The following is a 17355-nucleotide window of genomic DNA, read 5'->3' as shown; positions in this document are numbered from 1 at the left end:
AGTCCTGTTGGAGGTGTCAGGGGAGGGGCATGCGGGGGCCAAGAATGCAGGCACTCTCTGCCTAGGGGCCTGGGCTGGGCTGTCACAGAGGAGCCAGTGTGCCCAGACATTGGTGCTTTGTGAGCCAAGGCTCGTGTGGGGACAGTTGTTTTCTTGACCTGACATTGTTTCAGGTTGACTGTCAGTGTCCTAGACCCTAGAGGCCAGCTCTCGGGAACTAGTGGGCTCTTTGGGAGAGGGTAGCTAAAAATCCTCTAGTCAGGGGCAAGAAGAAGAGAGGACTAATGGGGTCCCACAAGCACCAGGCAGGAACCTGCCAAGGAAAAGCCAGTCTTGAGGGAGGACAAAGGTAGGAGAGAGAAGATGTCTTGAGACTTGGGGCCAGAGAAGATCCGGCCAGAATAAAGAGTTGACAGAGGCCGGACAGACATGTCCAGGAGTCAGGATTCTCCTGCCAGAGACCTGGAAGTTCTGAGAACTGAGCAGTCAAGCTTCAGTCCACAAAGGCAGATCCAGAGGAATCCCCAGGGGCCAGAAGGACCCAAAGGCCATAGGGACCGGCCAGGCTGGGTGGGGTGGGCCTGATGCACAGCTGTCCAGATGTGGGTGAGAGATAGCTCTGTTTATGGGGCACCCGGTTGGAGCGGGGCAAGGGGGTGGGGTGGGAAGGGGCTCCTGACTGTGGGACGGACAGATTAGGAGGCAAGGGCATGAGTCAGGGGTTTGGGAGCCTCCCCCAGGGCACCTGCCTGTGCTGTTAGATCAGTTGGGAGCTCAGCCAGTCACAGAGGGCACCAGCGGCGGCAGCCAGGACTTCCCGAAGGACCCTCAAGGCTCCTGAGCAGGTGGGCAGGGTGTGTGTGTGTGGGTGGCGGCTGGGTGGTCCTTTGGCATCTGTCCTGAGAGTTTGTGGAGGTGGTCAGCTTAAATCTGTGTCTGAGGGGTGTGATCTCTGACCTCCAGGTGGGTGGGATGGTAATGTGGCCATGTGCGTGTACCTGTGGTGGTGGGGGGGTGGGAGGAGGCAGTTTTCACACAGAGGTGTGTGGAAGCAAAGTTGAGACCTTCCACCAGGTGTAGGTCCACTACTTTCTATCTACCAGCCCCATGAGCCTCACAGACTCGGGCCTCATTTCCTCCAGATGTGGGGCATCCCCAGACTATACCAACTCTCACCTGGGAGACCATATGTCAGGCAGCATTGGTTCCTATATGGGACATTTCTAGGGGTCTACTTGGGGGCTTGGCACTGTCCCCAGCCCGTAGACCATTGGAAGGGAAAAGAGAAATGCATTTCTACTGAGGGTTGATAATCTCAGGCTAATTCTATAGGAACTGGAGGAAAATTGGGGAGGGATGAAGATCACAAGCCTGGCTGACCTGGTCATCAGTGGCAGGCAGGCATGATGACAGACTGCATGCTAGGCACCGGCCATGTGTTCTCAGCATGAACTTCATCAGCACAGTGGGTCTGTCATGTAGGAATCATTCTTACTAGCTCTGTTTTACAGATAAAAAAAAAAAATCACCCTGAGGTTTGGGTATTCCATCACCCTCCATAGCCCTCAAAGTCAGGAAAGATGGGGCCAAGATTAAATAAACTCAGGGAGTCTGACTGCGGAGGCCATGTCTGAACTTCTAACTCCCAATCAGCTAGGAGCTGTTTTCTTCTTGGGAGGCAGTTCATTGCAGTGGGTAGAGAGGTTTGTGGCCTTGTAAGCCAGAGCTTTAATCCTGCCTCTGATCCATCCAGTGCCCCTGACATAGGCGAACTCTTTTGAATCTTGGCCTTGTCAAATGGCACTGCTGACATTTACTGGTTTCTGTGGTCTGGGGCCTGGGAGAGAGAGGGCACTACAGCTGCTTATGAAGTATGGGATTGATGGTAAAAAGGTAGTACTGTGCCACCAGGGAGCTGTCTCTGTCATCTGTCCCCTTCCCCCTGTGTCTTCCCAGCTGGGCTCCACCTCCTGGGCTCCAGATGGCCCACTTGCCCCTTATCTGTCCTGGCTGGCAGCTGGCCCTCCAGGTGTTTGGGGTGCTTCCAAAGTCAGACACTGAAAGCTCAGGGGCCCAGGCTCTTATCAGGTCCAGGCAGAGTGGGGCAGAGCTAAGAGTGTAGGACCAGCAGGCAACTACCTGGGCTTGGCGCACCCTCCAAGGCTCAGCTAGGCTCCGGGTCCCTTCTGGTCCTTTGACTCTTTCTGACTGAGTTCCCAGAGGTTGGCATCTGACAGACGGGTGACAGAGTTAAACACCTGAGAACTTCTCAAGGCCATTGGTCCAGGCAGGGTCAGGGACGCAGCCTAGGACTCTGGATGCCTGGCTGTGCCATGCAGTCCCTCAGGAGAATCAAAGCGCCAGTCCCAACCCCACAGTGGGATTTTGGTACCTTGGGGTCTGAAGCCCAGCCAGAAAGCAGTGTGGACAGGTCCAGAGAAGGAAAGAAGAAAAATAAAGATAGAATAGAGGAACTGGGTGTGAACCTCGGGGAAAGGAAGACGAAGGAGACAGAGAGAGCAGAGAGGGAGAGGTGGATAATACCCAGGGCTGCCAAGGGCAAAGCCCAAGAGGGTTGTCCCGTTCTCAGACTCAGGAACACTGCCATGGCGGTCACTTGCCACTCCTAAAGACCTGATGATGTCTCTCCCTCTCAGAACCTCAGAACTCTCCAAGATCCAGGGTATGGTTCTTCTCAAATGTATATTCTGCCATAGTTTCTTACATGGCCCCTAGCATGACTGTGTGACCCTACCTCCACACCTCTGCCCGTCACCCTCTACCTCTCTGCCTCTGACCCTATCCTCAGGCCTTTGCCCCCCTCTCTGTCCTTCTGTCTTCTGCTCCCCGTGCCTTGTCCCCTGCCTCCCACTGCCCCTGCTCCTCTGTTCTCCCTCTACCTCTCTGTCCTAGCCCACTCCTCATGCCTAGGCTGGTCCTCGTTACCTAGGTCTTGAGACCCATGCTGTGGTCACTGTGCCCTGTACCTACGTCCCGTTTTTCCTCTCTGCAGTATCTAGCACAAATAACCTCCTAAATTCCACCCATGTAGGGAATACTTAGTTCACCTTAAGAGTAAGGACATGCTCAGTTCGGCTCAGTCTGTTGTACTCAAACAAGTGGCTATGTTTGATGACCCTGCCCAAATGCTTGTTGACCCCGATGGTCCATGTGTCAATGACAGGGCAAAGGAAGCCCCTCCACATCCAGACTGGCACACTAGGTGACTGGTCCTCACATCCTAGGGTAGGGACACGTTTGTCATGAGAAAATGTAGGCTGAGGTTCTGTGGCCTCTGGATGGATCTTGATCATTTTGGGTTTGTGATGCAGAGTCAGGTTGGCTGCTAAGCCACTGCCAGGCTTCTGAATAAAGTGTCTTCCTTTCTGAAGGATATGTCTGATAACTGCACACAAGTCAATTAAGAAACCATGCTGGCCAGGCAGTGATGGCACATGCCTTTAATCCCAGCACCTGGGAGGCAGAGGCAGGCGGATTTCTGAGTTCGAGGCCAGCCTGGTCTACAGAGTGAGTTCCAAGACAGCCAGGGCTATGCAGAGAAACCCTGTCTCAAAAAAAAAAAAAGAAAAGAAAAGAAAAAAGAAAGAAAGAAAGAGAGAGAGAGAGAGAAAGAGAAGAAACCATGCTGGACTGGGTCAGCTACTGTCAGGGTGTTAAGGAGGGCCTATGAAAGGGTGATACTGGAACTGAGGCAGGAGAAGGGCTGAGCTGTTGACAGGTGCACCCAGAAGACACTGAGCCTGCAAGGGTCCTGGAGTAGGCAAGGTCTTGGTGAGTTCTAGGAACTGGAAAGAAGCCAATAGACCATGGAGAAAGCAAGCCAGAGAGGTAGGGATGGAAGAAGAGAACACAGGTTCATGTCCCTCAGGATCTGTGAGCCACTCCCAAGGATGCTGCAACCTGCTGTCCAGGCAGAAGCAGCCATCTCTAGGAGAGAATGTGTTATGGAGACTTTCAGGGGAGCCAGCCTCCCTGAAGAGGGGATAAGTCATGCCCTGGGGGTTGGCTGAGTCCTCGTGGCTCAGAAAGAGAAGTTAGTTAAGGCCCGATGGATAAAGGATGGAGCTAGATGCCATTCTGACCACTCACCCCAAACACACTAAGGAGAATTTAGCCATACTGATGTCTCCTGTCCCTCAGCCCCTACCCACAAACTCCGTTTCTTCCTCCATGGCCACTGCCTCCATCTGATGTGTCTCACGTCCCCAGGGCTCTTCTGGCACTAAATGTTAGCTCTTTTAAGGAAACCCAGAAGCAACAGGAGGCCAACTGAGGTAGGTGACATTACTGTGCCTCATTCAGCCTGCACCCCTCTTCCAGGGACCTGAGGTGCAGGTTATGCTGGGGGCCCGGAGAGCAGAGGACGACTGGATACTGAGGACAGCATCATGGGGGACATGCGGGTAAGTGTCCCCTGTTCCACGCAGGGCTCCTGCCTCGGGCTCTGGGGGCCACTTCCAGCCTTGATGGGCTTTCCCTACAGGACCACGAGGAAGTGCTGGAGATCCCAGATCATGACAGCGAAGAAGAACTGGAGAACATAATAGAACAGATAGCATATAGAGACCTAGACATCCCTGTGACAGAGATGCAGGAGCCAGAAGGTGAGACCCATCCCATGCCTTCTGCCTCTACCAGAGGAGCTGCTGGATCCCCACAGGCACAGTAGGGACCCAGTCCTTCCCCTCTCCACAGCTCCAGTCCCAGCCCTGGGGCCAGTTCTCCCCACAATCCTGGCTGATTGAAGGATAAACAGTGTTTTGTTTGAAATGATCACAGGAGGTGACTGGGGGTGGGGGTGGGGTGGGGCCTGGGCCCCTTTCACATGTGACAGGGCAGTCAGGTATGTCTGGGACAAGGGCACAGACCCAGCTGTTACCCTGTCTGTCCCATATCAGCATTGAGGCCAAACAGCAGGCCTGTTTTGGATCATTCAGTCTAGACAGCTGGAGATGCTGAGAAACCAGAGAAAGCTCTGCGGACCTCTACAGCAGAGACCCCAAGAGTCCATACCACCTTCTGTGGCCTTCCCAAGGTCTTAGATGGGGGAGCCTGAGGTGGGGACCTGTTTACTGTCAACAGGGCTTAAGTGTTAGTGGTTAGATTTGAAGTTAAGAGGCCCCCTTGGGAAATGAGGGCTGGGGTGGGAAATATAAGGGACTCACCCTCTCTGACTGGTGTGTGGTAAGAGGCTACCAGCTGGTGGCTTAGCTAAGAGGGTAGGAGAAGAAAGGAGATATAGCAGGGAAGGGAGGGAATGCTAGGATGGTTTCAAACACTCGGACTTGGGGCTCTCTCTCCCTATCTCAGAGGAAGGGTTGGGCTGGGAGCTCAGGTCACCACAACAAATTCCGGGTTCCTCAATAAAGTTCAGGTGGAGAGTGGCAACAGACCCAAGTTAGGCCCAGAAGAGGCATGGCTGTGGGGCTGGGCAGAGAGCTCCCAGCCAATGGACTGTGCAGGGAGTGGGTCTGGCTTCCTAAGGCTCCCTGACAGTAGTACGGTGGGGCCTGAGTGAGGGGCCACATCACAGGCAATGCTAACTGGCTGTTCCATTCCATTTTCAGCTCTTCCCACAGAGCAAGTAGCCACAGACTACATCCCCAGCAGTACCTCCACATCGCACCCAAGCGCCAGTCAGGTGAGGACTCAGATCATCCTCTTTCTCGAGTTGCCTTGAAATCCATTTTGTACCATAGGGAGGGATAGAGAAAGACTCAAGCTGGAGGAGATGCCCACACACAGACAAGCAGAGAGGGAACATCCTGTGACATCAATGGAAGAAAAGGGGCATGCTCACTATCATAGAAACGGGCCCTTGCTAAATTCCCCAGACGGAACTGCTGAGGACTGACTTTTAGACTTAGCTGGGCTAGATATTCATGGGCACATATAGAACCAAGTACACACTCCCCTCTCCCAGCATCCAAGTCCCCACTGAGCACCAGACTGACTAGCTAGTTAGGGAACTGGGTCCCTAAACTGAGACCCTGAGTGTAACCACCTGGCCCACAACAGTATGACCCATGTCCCTCAATAGTCTTGGAGCTGGGAGATGACCCAATGGCTTCCCAAGTCCCTTCAGCCTTGGTCACCAGGTCCCAGTTTTCCTGCCAAGTGGTTTCTCGAGGCCCCTCCTGGTCCAGAGATCCATGCCTCTTCTGAAACATGATAATGGCCTGCTCAGGAGGATGGATATGGAGCCAGGGGAGTGGGACAGACCCACGGGACCTTGCATATCTCCCCACGCTCTGAGCAGGAGGCCTGTCCTGAGCCTTCCAGAGCCCAGGGCCTTTTCTAAGCCTAGCTTAGACCTAAGTGCCTCAGGATCCAGGCTCCCACTCTCTCCATGGGCTTGCCCACGGCTTGAGGGACTAACTCAGGCCATGGGCCTCAGGTCTATGTAGAGCTGCAGGAGCTGATGATGGACCAGAGGAACCAGGAACTACAATGGGTGGAGGCAGCGCACTGGATAGGGCTGGAGGAAAACCTTAGAGAGGATGGTGTGTGGGGTCGCCCACATCTATCTTACCTGACCTTTTGGAGCCTTCTAGAACTGCAGAAGGTCTTCTCAAAAGGTGAGTCCTCCTGGGCCCCCTGTGGCTGCTGCATAGGTGGCTTTCTGGGGCAGCCACTCAGCTCACCACTTCACTGCCTACAGGTACCTTCCTTCTGGATCTGGCGGAGACATCCCTGGCTGGGGTGGCCAATCAGCTTCTAGACAGCTTCATCTATGAGGATCAGATCCGGCCTCAGGATCGAGACGAGCTGCTCAGGGCTCTACTACTCAAACGCAGGTGCTTTTGCCTGCCAGGACCTGGGCTTCACATCCTATGGGTTCCTCCCTAGCTCCCCTGCCCCAAGGTCTCCCATCATCCCTCAGCTCCAAATGGACCCCACCCCATCAGGCAAGAGAACTACTCTTCTTCCACCATAGTTCCTATAGCTGTCTGACATCTCCAAACGGAGCCCAAGATTTCAGGTTCACACTTACAGAGCATGATCCTGAGACCCATTCTTCCGTCTTTTTTTTTTTTTTCTCTCACTTAAACATCCTAGACTGGGGGCCACCTGTCTTCCATCCACACTGTCCTTTAAGAGGAGAATGATCTTCCTTCTCTGGGGTCTCTCAAATTTGGTCACTGGGAAGTTCCACCTTTGCCCTTCCCTCCAGTTTCATGGGAAACTCAGTCCAAATAGCTGACTCAGCTCATGTCACCTATGTGTTCCACAGCCGTGCTGAGGACCTAAAAGAAATGGAAGGAGTGAAGCCTGCCATCCTGACCCGCTCTGGGGGCCCTTCTGAGCCTCTCCTTCCCCACCAGCCATCGCTGGAGACCCAGCTGTACTTCGGACAGGTATAGTTAGGTCAGGGTTGGAAATGAGATGGGTTGGAAGAAGGAGGGGCTAGATGCGCAGGTCTCCTAGGCTCAGTGTGATGCCAGACTTGGCTTCTTCGACTTCCTTTCCACAGGCAGAGGGAGGCTCAGAAGGACCCTCGCCATCTGGGACTCTGAAGATCCCCCCAAATTCAGAAACCACACTGGTGCTAGTGGGTAAGAGCCCCTCCCCCTGTGCATCCTACTCCAGTTCCCAGGGAGTCAGTCCCCTCTCTTGACTTCATAAACTACGAGTCCCAGTGGCCTGGCTTCACCACCTGGTGCCTCCCACAGGCCGGGCTAATTTTCTGGAGAAGCCTGTGCTGGGCTTCGTGAGACTGAAGGAGGCTGTGCCCCTGGAGGACCTGGTGTTGCCGGAACCTGTGAGCTTCCTTCTTGTTCTGTTGGGACCCGAGGCTCCTCACGTCGACTACACCCAGCTGGGCAGGGCTGCAGCAACTCTCATGACAGAAAAAGTGAGTGCGTGTGTAGGGGGTCATGTGGTTGGTTAGTTTGTGGAATGGCAGAAGAGGTCAGGTTTTATCCCCAGGGAACTTGTGTGAAGGCAGAGAAGGCTAGGTGTCCCACTCTGGACCAGCTTGCCTTTTTAGATTCACTATTTGGATCCATTGGGTTGAATTTTACCTGTTCCTAGCCACTTTTACTCTAGCTTAGATTGGACTGGCTGGTCCAGCCTAGCCTACTCCGACCTGGTTCTAGCTGGCCCAATCTGCTGTGTGGTATGCCTAGCCCACCCTGGCGTGCCTGTTTCCCCAAAGCTGGTCCAAAGAAGTCAGAGGAAACAGAAAGAACCAGACCCTATAATGATAGCCATGGCTTTGGTGGTTGGTCCCTAGCTACACATGTCCAGGTCTCCCCCGCCCCACCTTCAAGATTTTTAGACAAAAGTTTTACCATGTACTTCTGGCTGACCCGGAACTCTCTATGTAGCCCAGGATAGCCTCAAACTTGAGGCAGTCCTCTTAGCTCCACCTCCTGAGTGCTAAGACTACAGGCAGGCCCCAATAGCTTGCCCTGCTCCCCTGGGACCTCTTGGCTACAGTCTAAGTGCTCCTGACCTTTCTCCTCCCATAGGTGTTCCGCGTTACCGCCTCCCTGGCACACAGCCGCGGGGAGCTGCTGAGCTCCCTGGAGAACTTTCTGGACTGTAGCCTGGTGCTGCCGCCCACTGACGCCCCTTCAGAAAAAGCTCTGCTCAACCTGGTGCCGGTGCAGAAGGAGCTGCTGAGGAGGCGGTACCTGCCCAGCCCCACCAAGCCAGACCCCAGCTTGTACAAGGCTCTAGGTACACAGACAAGGTTTCCTGATTTCCCCCATGGCCCCTGGACCCCTGGTACACTGCACCTTTCCTTTCAGACATTTGTCCCTGTGGGTAAGCCCCTCTGACCATTTTCCTACGCTCTACAACAGACTTGAACGGGGGAAAGGGGGGCCCTGGTGACGAAGACGACCCTCTACGGCGCACAGGCCGGATCTTTGGAGGCCTGATCCGTGACATCCGGCGCCGTTATCCTTACTACCTGAGTGACATCACCGATGCGCTCAGTCCCCAGGTGTTGGCTGCTGTCATCTTCATCTACTTTGCTGCCTTGTCACCTGCTGTCACCTTCGGCGGCCTCCTGGGTCAGTGACAATTATGATTCTCCCTTCGTCCCCCCTCCTACACCCGCTCCCCCAACAACATTCACCTCTGACCTCTGCCTCCTCACCTTTGACCCTGTACTCTGTACTCGTACATCATACCCCAGAACTTACTCTTGTTCCCCAGAAGTAATCTCTCCATCTTGATCCTTGTATGGCTTTTTCCCCCCACAGGAGAAAAGACCGGGAACCTGATGGGGGTGTCGGAGCTGCTCATCTCCACAGCGGTGCAAGGCATTCTCTTTGCTCTCCTGGGGGCACAGCCCCTGCTTGTGCTTGGCTTCTCAGGACCCCTGCTGGTGTTTGAAGAAGCCTTCTTCACGGTAACACCATCCCAGCCCCACTCTGACCCCCAACCCTGTAGTTTACCCTAGCTCACCGGCCTAGTGCCCACAAGGTCACTAAACCTGGATTTGTCTCACTGCCTGCAGTTCTGTGAAAGCAACAACCTGGAGTATATCGTGGGCCGCGCGTGGATTGGCTTCTGGCTCATCCTGTTGGTAGTGTTGGTCGTAGCTTTTGAAGGCAGCTTCCTGGTCCAATACATCTCCCGCTACACCCAGGAGATCTTCTCCTTCCTCATCTCCCTCATCTTCATCTATGAGACTTTCTCCAAGCTAATCAAGGTGGGGCCAGGGAAGATGCTCACACTCGTGCATAGCATGTCTGTGAGAGTGTGTTACTACGTACATGTCAGTACATGACTGCGGCCATGTTTCTACCCCTATGTATAACCATGAGCATGGGCACATGTATGTTTTGGGGTTCTCTTAGGATTATGCAGTTGGGTTTCTTGGGACCACGTAAAGACTTGAGACTCAGTGCTCATGCTCTGACTGCATAAGGGAAGGCACCTCTATCTACACTCGTTCATGTTTATGGCCACACATCATGTGCCTAGTGGGCACTATCTGTGAGATGGCCCGGGAAGTCACGTGCAGTGAGGAAGGGGATGCTTTAGAAGCCCTAGTCCTCTCCTTTCCTGCATTTGCCCTTCAGAACCCCACAGGGCCTCTGCCTCCATAGCTGGCCTCCTCCCCCCGAGAGCTCCACCCACCTCCACATCTGCACTGAGTTTGGAAGAAGGGTGACCTCTGCTTGTCCTGATTCTGTTGACTGGCAGTCTCCTTTATCTTCTGTAGATCTTTTAGGGAGGTTTTATTTATTTACTTATTTACCGTGCTGCAGTTCAAACCTCTTGCATGCTAGGCAAATGCTGTCCCTGTCACTAGCTCCTCAAGCCCTTTTTATAAACCTTATTACTTACTGCTGTCTCCAGAGTTCTCACATTCCACACAATGCCTGAAAGCATAGACCTGTACATGCACCCTCATTGCTTCTTGGACCCTTCCCACACAAGCTAACTTGTTCTTCATCCCTTAAAAAGTAAAACAAGGTGGCTGGAGAGATGGCTCAGCGGTTAAGAGTACTGACTGATCTTCCAACGATCTTGAGTTCAATTCCGAGCAACCACATGGTGGCTCACAACCTTCTGTAATGGGATCTGGTGCCCACTTCTGTGTGTCTGAAGACAGCGACAGTGTACTTATATAAATAAAAATAAATAAATAAATCTTAAAAAAACAAAACAAAACAAAACAGCCGGGCAATGGTGGCACACACCTTTAATCCCAGCAGTTGGGAGGCAGAGGCAGGTGGATTTCTGAGTTTGAGACAAGCCTGGTCTACAGAGTGAGTTCCAGGACAGCCAGGGCTACACAGTGAAACCCTGTCTCAGGAAACAAAACAAAAAACAACAACAAAAAAAAACCCAAAAAGCAAAACAAAACAAAACAAAAGCCAGTAAGTCAGATGAGAAAGAAGGTGGACAGATAGATGGATGGATGGATGTGTGAATGGGGAGATGGGTGGTAGGTAGGTGATGGTTATATGGGCAGTAGATGTGTAGATGGATGTTTGGGCATATATATGACTAAATGGATATACAGACAGCTGGTTGATAGTGCCCAGTCAACTTATCTGATACTATCTAGCTCAAGCCAAGGCTTGGGAGGGAACACAATGTTTTGTTGCTTACAGATTTTCCAGGACTACCCACTACAACAGAATTATGTCCCTGTTGTGATGAAGCCCAAACCTCAGGGTCCTGTGCCCAACACAGCCCTCTTCTCCCTTGTGCTCATGGCTGGCACCTTTCTTCTTGCTATGACGCTACGAAAGTTCAAGAACAGCACCTACTTCCCTGGCAAGGTCAGTACACCCTGCCCTTATCTTCACCAACCCTAACTTCTCCAGTACCCTCGACTCCCCTTCTACCCCGGGTTCCCATTTCCAGGGACCGTGTTGCGTGCAAACCCATCTCAACTCAGCACCAAGATTCAATAGGAAACCGGGGATAGACAGTTCTTGGGAGAGGGACAAGGGCAGAGCCAGGCAGGGAGGGGCCAGAGGAAGAAGGAAGGCAGGGATAGCTGGAGTAAAGATAGACATTGGTTCTTGATGGACCTCATAGGATGAGCAGAGTCCCTGGTAAATGTAGGATGGGGAGGAAGGTGGGTGGGAGGCAGAATATGGGCACAACTGGTTCCTTTATCTGCTTACAGCTCCGTAGAGTCATTGGGGACTTCGGGGTCCCCATCTCCATCCTGATAATGGTCCTGGTAGATTCCTTCATCAAGGAAACCTACACACAGGTGAGTCCCCCTTGTCCTCTGGCATGCCACCATAACCTTCATTTCCTTCCTGTCCTCTGTACCCAGCCAGAATGGCTTTTCCTAACCCAAAGCCAGGTAGAACACTCCCTGTGTACCCAGCCAGAATGGCTTTTCCTAACCCAAAGCCAGCTAGAACACTTTCCCTGTCTTTGGTCTTCCAATATTTCCTGAAGACTCCTCCACTCAGGCAAGACCCTGGACCACCTTGCTCTTTTTATTCCTTTGCCCAGGGCCATAGGAGAGGGTGCACACTGAGCCAAGCAGATTCAGGTAAACCTCAGCTCAGCCACTAGATAGGTGTGCAGCTTGGAGCAAGCTATACAACCTCTCTGATCTTGTTTATTTGCCTGCAGTATCAGGAATGAGAAGACACATAGACGGCTTAGAGAAGTAGCTAGGAGCAAAGCAAATGTCCAGCGAAGCAGGTCCTTGAGCACTTCAACCAACTTCCTGCCCCAGGACCCTGACTTTCCTGACCCCGTGTTTCCCTAGCCATATGGTCCCAGGTTCTCACCAGCTATCTCTTCTCACAGAAACTCTCGGTGCCTGATGGCCTCAAAGTGTCCAACTCCTCTGCCCGGGGCTGGGTCATCCACCCCCTGGGTCTGTATGACCATTTCCCCATATGGATGATGTTCGCTTCTGTTCTGCCCGCCCTGCTTGTCTTCATTCTCATATTCCTTGAGTCTCAGATTACCACGTAAGAGCAAGGAGAGAGGCTTGGCCGGGGAGGGCTGGGAGCAGGAAGGGGAACAGGCTCTGGGCCAGCAGGAGACTGGCCAGTGGCTCTCTGCTGGGAGGATGGGAGTGATGGAGCATCAGAGGCAGGTCTGAGTTTTGTGGCCCCTGGGATAGCATCATTTGAACACCTTGTAAACTTTGAGCTTCACTGCTGAATGGTGGGAGGGGCCTGAACAACGGGAATGGGGGTGGGGTGACTGTTCAGCTGAAGTTCCAGGACTTAGGCAAGCACTTGGGAGGCGGAGGCAGAGGCAGGTGGATTTCTGAGTTTGAGGCCAGCCTGGTCTACAGAGTGAGTTCCAGGACAGTCAGGGCTATACAGAGAAACCCTGTCTCGAAACACCCCCGCCCCCACTCCCACCCCCAAAAAAGAACGCCTGAGGGTGTTCCAGAGACTGCTAGCGTCAAAGTCAGAATTCTCAAACAACCAGAAGGAGGGAGCCAGGGACTCAAAGGGAAATGGGAACAGGAAGCAAAAAGGGACCCGGGGACCGGTGTGGGGAAAGAAGGAGGAGCCCACGGGGAGGGCCCAGCTCACCTGACTTCCCTCCCCACCTCAGGCTGATTGTCAGTAAACCAGAGCGGAAGATGATCAAGGGCTCCGGCTTCCACCTCGACTTGCTGCTGGTAGTTGGCATGGGTGGAGTGGCTGCCCTCTTTGGGATGCCTTGGCTCAGCGCTACCACTGTGCGTTCTGTTACCCACGCCAATGCCCTCACAGTCATGGGGAAGGCCAGTGGTCCAGGGGCTGCAGCCCAGATCCAAGAAGTCAAGGAACAGCGGATCAGTGGGCTCCTGGTCTCTGTGCTCGTGGGTAAGTGGGGCTAGCCACGCCCCTGCGCCCTGCTCCACTCCTTTCTGGCTTTTGTTCTTGGGATGGGGGCTGGGGGCTCTTCCCACTCAGAAATCCCACCTCCACTATCGCCCCTGCCCAACTTTGACTCTTTCTCTTGAGGTTAGGGAATGAGGCCCCCAACCCATCTATACTCCATCCAGGTCCGTATACACCAGTTGCTCATGCTTCCCCAACACTAGTTCCTCACAGGAGGGGATCTAGCACAAGTGAGGAAGCACAGGGCCCTGGGACATTGTGACAGGCATTTGTGCGGGGCAGGAGGGCTGCATTGCTGGGCTTTCCAAGTCAGATCCTTCCTCTACATCCTTAGCCAAAAGAAATTTAAGAAACTGCGGGGTTTTGCCCTAACCTGCTTCTGGCTGGGTAACTTCCCTAGCCTCTGGACCTCAGTTTCCCTATCAGCACAGTTAGAGGATTTATTAAATCTCTGAGATTCTTTTCCAGATCGGTTGCTCTAAGGCTGATAGCATGCCTCTGTCTAGGGGGTAGCAGAGCATCTCTGGGCTCCGTAGGGTTCCCGAGAAGCTGAGTCCAGCTGGGTGAGAGGGTTATAGTCACTGATGAAGCAGTCTAAAGTTCCTCCTTCATTCTCTCTGAATCTCTTCCTTTCTGTAAAGAATAATGGAGGCATTCTAGAGTGAGGAGAAACACAGGTTCCTCTGAACACCACGACTGCCCAACTAGGCTTGGGGAGTGGGTGTAAGGCAGGGAGGAGCTTGACTCCTTGGAAAGATAACCTTCCAGGTTGTTCCCCTCTGAGCCGATAAACTGATGCTGCAGAAAAGGATCACATGGCACTTGTGGTTTTATGCTCCATCCCAAGTATGAGTGAAGCCCCATTGGTGCTGATCCCCGGGTGACCTGAACTAAGAGTTTGTCTGTCCTCACAGGACTGTCCATCCTCATGGAACCTATCCTCTCCCGCATCCCCCTGTCTGTGCTGTTCGGCATCTTCCTGTACATGGGAGTCACGTCCCTCAGTGGCATCCAGCTCTTTGACCGCATCTTGCTCCTGTTCAAGCCACCCAAGTACCATCCAGATGTGCCCTTTGTCAAGAGGGTACTTGGCTTTGCAGCTGTCCAGTTAGGGTGAGGGAGGGGTGTCAGAACAGGGCAAACACTGACCCCGGCTTTCTGACAGGTGAAGACCTGGCGTATGCACCTCTTCACGGGCATCCAGATCATCTGCCTGGCTGTGCTGTGGGTGGTGAAGTCCACTCCCGCCTCACTTGCCCTGCCCTTTGTCCTCATCCTCACCGTGCCTCTGCGCCGTCTCATCCTACCACTCATCTTCAGAGACCTGGAACTCCAGTGTGTAAGTAGTGGGGGCTCTGGGCGGGGGGAGAAGGGCCCTGTAATAGGAATCGTGTGTCTTGGAGCTGAGGAGACCACAGAGTGAGGTGGATAGGTGTGGGTTTAGGAATAGATGTAGTTCCATTGGTAGAATGCTTGCTTCCAATGCATAGGATCCTGGATTCAATTCCCAGTACCCCACAGATTGTATATAGAGGCACATGCTTATAATCCCAGCACTAGGGAGGTAGAGGCAAGGGAATTAGAAGTTCTAGGTCATCCTTAGCCACATGGTTCAAAGCCAGCCTGAGTTACATAAGACCCTATCTTAAGAAGAAGGAGAAATGATTCTGTATCCAGGGCCTTTGCTTGGTCTTGGTCTGCTGTGTCCTAGCATATGATCTGGAGCAAGCGACCTCATTTCCCTATGGCTCCCCAGTGCAGGCAGGAATTATGACAGGCTGAAAGGCTTCTGAGACGCAGAGCACGTCCCACACAAGCTGGTGAGCAGTTAGTTGTATCATCGTCCAAGTTATTTGGGACATTCAGCGTGGGGTTGCCATGGTGAGGGGAAGCCCTGCCCACCTTTTGCAGGTTCTCCTCACCAGACCGTCAGGGACCACCTTCCTCTTTGTAAACCATTTACCTAGACCAGCTCTATACTCTATGGACAGCACAGAGCTTCCCGGGCTGGCTCCGAATGCTAGAGGTGCCTCGTAAGCCCCCGAGAGGGCTCGTCCTGTCCTGATCTCTCACCCTTTTCCCTCCCACCCCTCTAGCTGGATGGTGATGATGCCAAAGTGACCTTTGATGAGGAGGAAGGGCTGGATGAGTATGACGAAGTGCCCATGCCTGTGTGAGGGCCAGGCCCTGGCCCCAACCACTCCACTTTCCCACCTTCCCAGAAAGACCATTCATGAGCATGTCATGAATGTGGGTGGGAAAGAGAGGTTGTCTAGGAAACCCTTGACCTAAGGCACACTGGATTTTCTGGCTGAAGATGACCGGAAGCTATTATTGGGAATCGGGGTCACAGTCTCTTGTGGCTGTAGGGGTCCCACGCTGAAAAAGTTAGATCTGCGTCTCTTCCTTTCGTGACATAGTTATAAATAGCAAAGGGGAGAGACGGAGGACACTTTTCAAGTTCCTGCTGGCTGTGTGGCCTTACGTAAGTCCCTTGACCTCTCTGGCCTCTGCTTCCTACTCTATAAAATGAGTGCATTGGTAATAATACCCATGTTACCACATGGCTGCTAAGGACCAAGAGAAATGCACAAGAACCATTACAGCTTTCATTGTTCTTAGAGCCTGCTCAGATCCACACAGCCCGTGGACCACACAGTCTGAGCCTCACCTGGAGGCCACAGCTCTGTCCTTCATCTTCCCACCCATGCAACTGCCCCGTGCAGAAATACCCATAATGACTTCCTTCCATTTTCTGTCCCAGCCTCACCCCAAGACTCCCTTCTCTGCATCCAGAGAGGCATCCTGGTGAGAATAAGGTATAGGTGAGGGACTGGGCTCAGACTCCTAAGTACTTGCTCCCTCCCACCAGGTATTCATTCATTCATTCATTCATTCACTCCATAACCACTTACTAAAGGCCCTAGACCTAGTGGACACAGAGGGAACTGGTTCAAGCTCCTTTTGTGGGGTGAGGCCAATACCTAAGTCTGCTCTGGACTTGGGTGGGGATAGAGGGAAGGTGGGAAGGTTGTAATTTATTAACTGTGTATTTTCTAAGTGCTTCTTCTGCGCCTCGGTTTTGCCCATGCAGTCAGCCCCCATGAGAGACCTGCTGTGTCCAACCCCAGCTAAACTGAATCTTGGGGGAACCCAAGTTTTGACCCATTGGAGTAGGAGACAGTAGCTTGCTCAAAATATGGATAAACATCTATTTTCTTTTTTCTTTTTCTTTTTTACAAAACAATATTAAAAAAAAAAAAAGAGTTGAAAGAACCAGAACTTGTGAGCAAAACAGAAAATCTGAGTGAACAGGAGACTTCCGGTGGGAGATTCTCAGGGGATTTTGAAAGCGCGTGCCTGCCTCCCGGCACATTGTCATAGGACACTTGCTTCCTCATTAGAGAGACAGGACAAGGATGTACCTACCTTGTAGGGATTTGGAAGGATTGGCCGATAAAGTCTAAGAAAAGCTTTTGCCGAGCCTAGAGCCCTTTTTGTGGGAGCTGCTGATGTGACTATGTTGTTGGGCACACCCCATCCTCTCCTAACTTACCTGCTCCTAGAACATTACCTAAGAGACTGGGGATTGTGCCACCCATTCTGCCAGTGCCCTTCCCCACCGCTGTGCTTGGGAATAGGTTTTGCCAATAAACATGTCTGTGTTAAAGGGGTCTCTTTCTTGAAGTTTTTTTTCAGAGTTGGGGTGCTCCAGGGGTCTTAACTGGACCAGGTGGACGTGATGGCATTGGGTGGAACCCATGTAGGGTTTTGACCATGGGAGGGTCGCTGGAGTCATGCTGGGCGTGGCCCTGAGCCTATGCACAAGGCCAGCCAGTTCCCCTAGGGTAGGTGATGAATTCAGAGATGAATTTGAATTCTGTACTGCCGCAGACCGGGATTTCTTGCGGGGGTCCCTTGTTCCTCGGGACGAGGGGTTCTGGCCAGGTGTGTACGGGATTCGGCTTTTGACAAACAGACTAGACACGAGTGGTGTAAGGTTTGAGTGTATTTCTTTAAAAATGACATGAGGCTTTTACAATCA

General features: G+C 52.8%; 1 protein-coding gene across 2 annotated transcripts; it reads left to right on the top strand.

The window, feature by feature from the left end:
- Positions 1–619: 619 nt before the first annotated feature.
- Positions 620–16984, top strand: Slc4a1 (solute carrier family 4 member 1 (Diego blood group)). 2 transcript variants are annotated; one of them, XM_031352569.1, is made up of 21 exons: positions 688–845; positions 2591–2683; positions 4342–4424; positions 4505–4625; positions 5589–5662; positions 6419–6599; positions 6683–6818; positions 7256–7379; positions 7496–7577; positions 7695–7876; positions 8496–8706; positions 8832–9044; positions 9237–9385; positions 9494–9688; positions 11103–11273; positions 11627–11716; positions 12271–12437; positions 13039–13292; positions 14225–14394; positions 14476–14649; positions 15407–16984. In XM_031352569.1, exons 3-21 carry the CDS (start codon positions 4410–4412, stop codon positions 15485–15487), a joined length of 2790 nt encoding a protein of 929 aa, XP_031208429.1. In that variant the 5' UTR covers positions 688–845; positions 2591–2683; positions 4342–4409; the 3' UTR covers positions 15488–16984. The 2 variants fall into 2 exon arrangements, with proteins under 2 accessions (XP_031208431.1, XP_031208429.1); XM_031352571.1 differs by lacking the exon at positions 2591–2683 and having other exon boundaries at positions 620–845.
- Positions 16985–17355: the final 371 nt, after the last annotated feature.

The sequence above is a fragment of the Mastomys coucha genome, unplaced genomic scaffold (assembly GCF_008632895.1).
Source record: "Mastomys coucha isolate ucsf_1 unplaced genomic scaffold, UCSF_Mcou_1 pScaffold5, whole genome shotgun sequence".
In the NCBI taxonomy this organism is placed as follows: domain Eukaryota; kingdom Metazoa; phylum Chordata; class Mammalia; order Rodentia; family Muridae; genus Mastomys; species Mastomys coucha.
The sequence above is the reverse complement of the archived record's forward strand: the minus strand, read 5'-3'. Positions and strand labels throughout refer to the sequence as shown.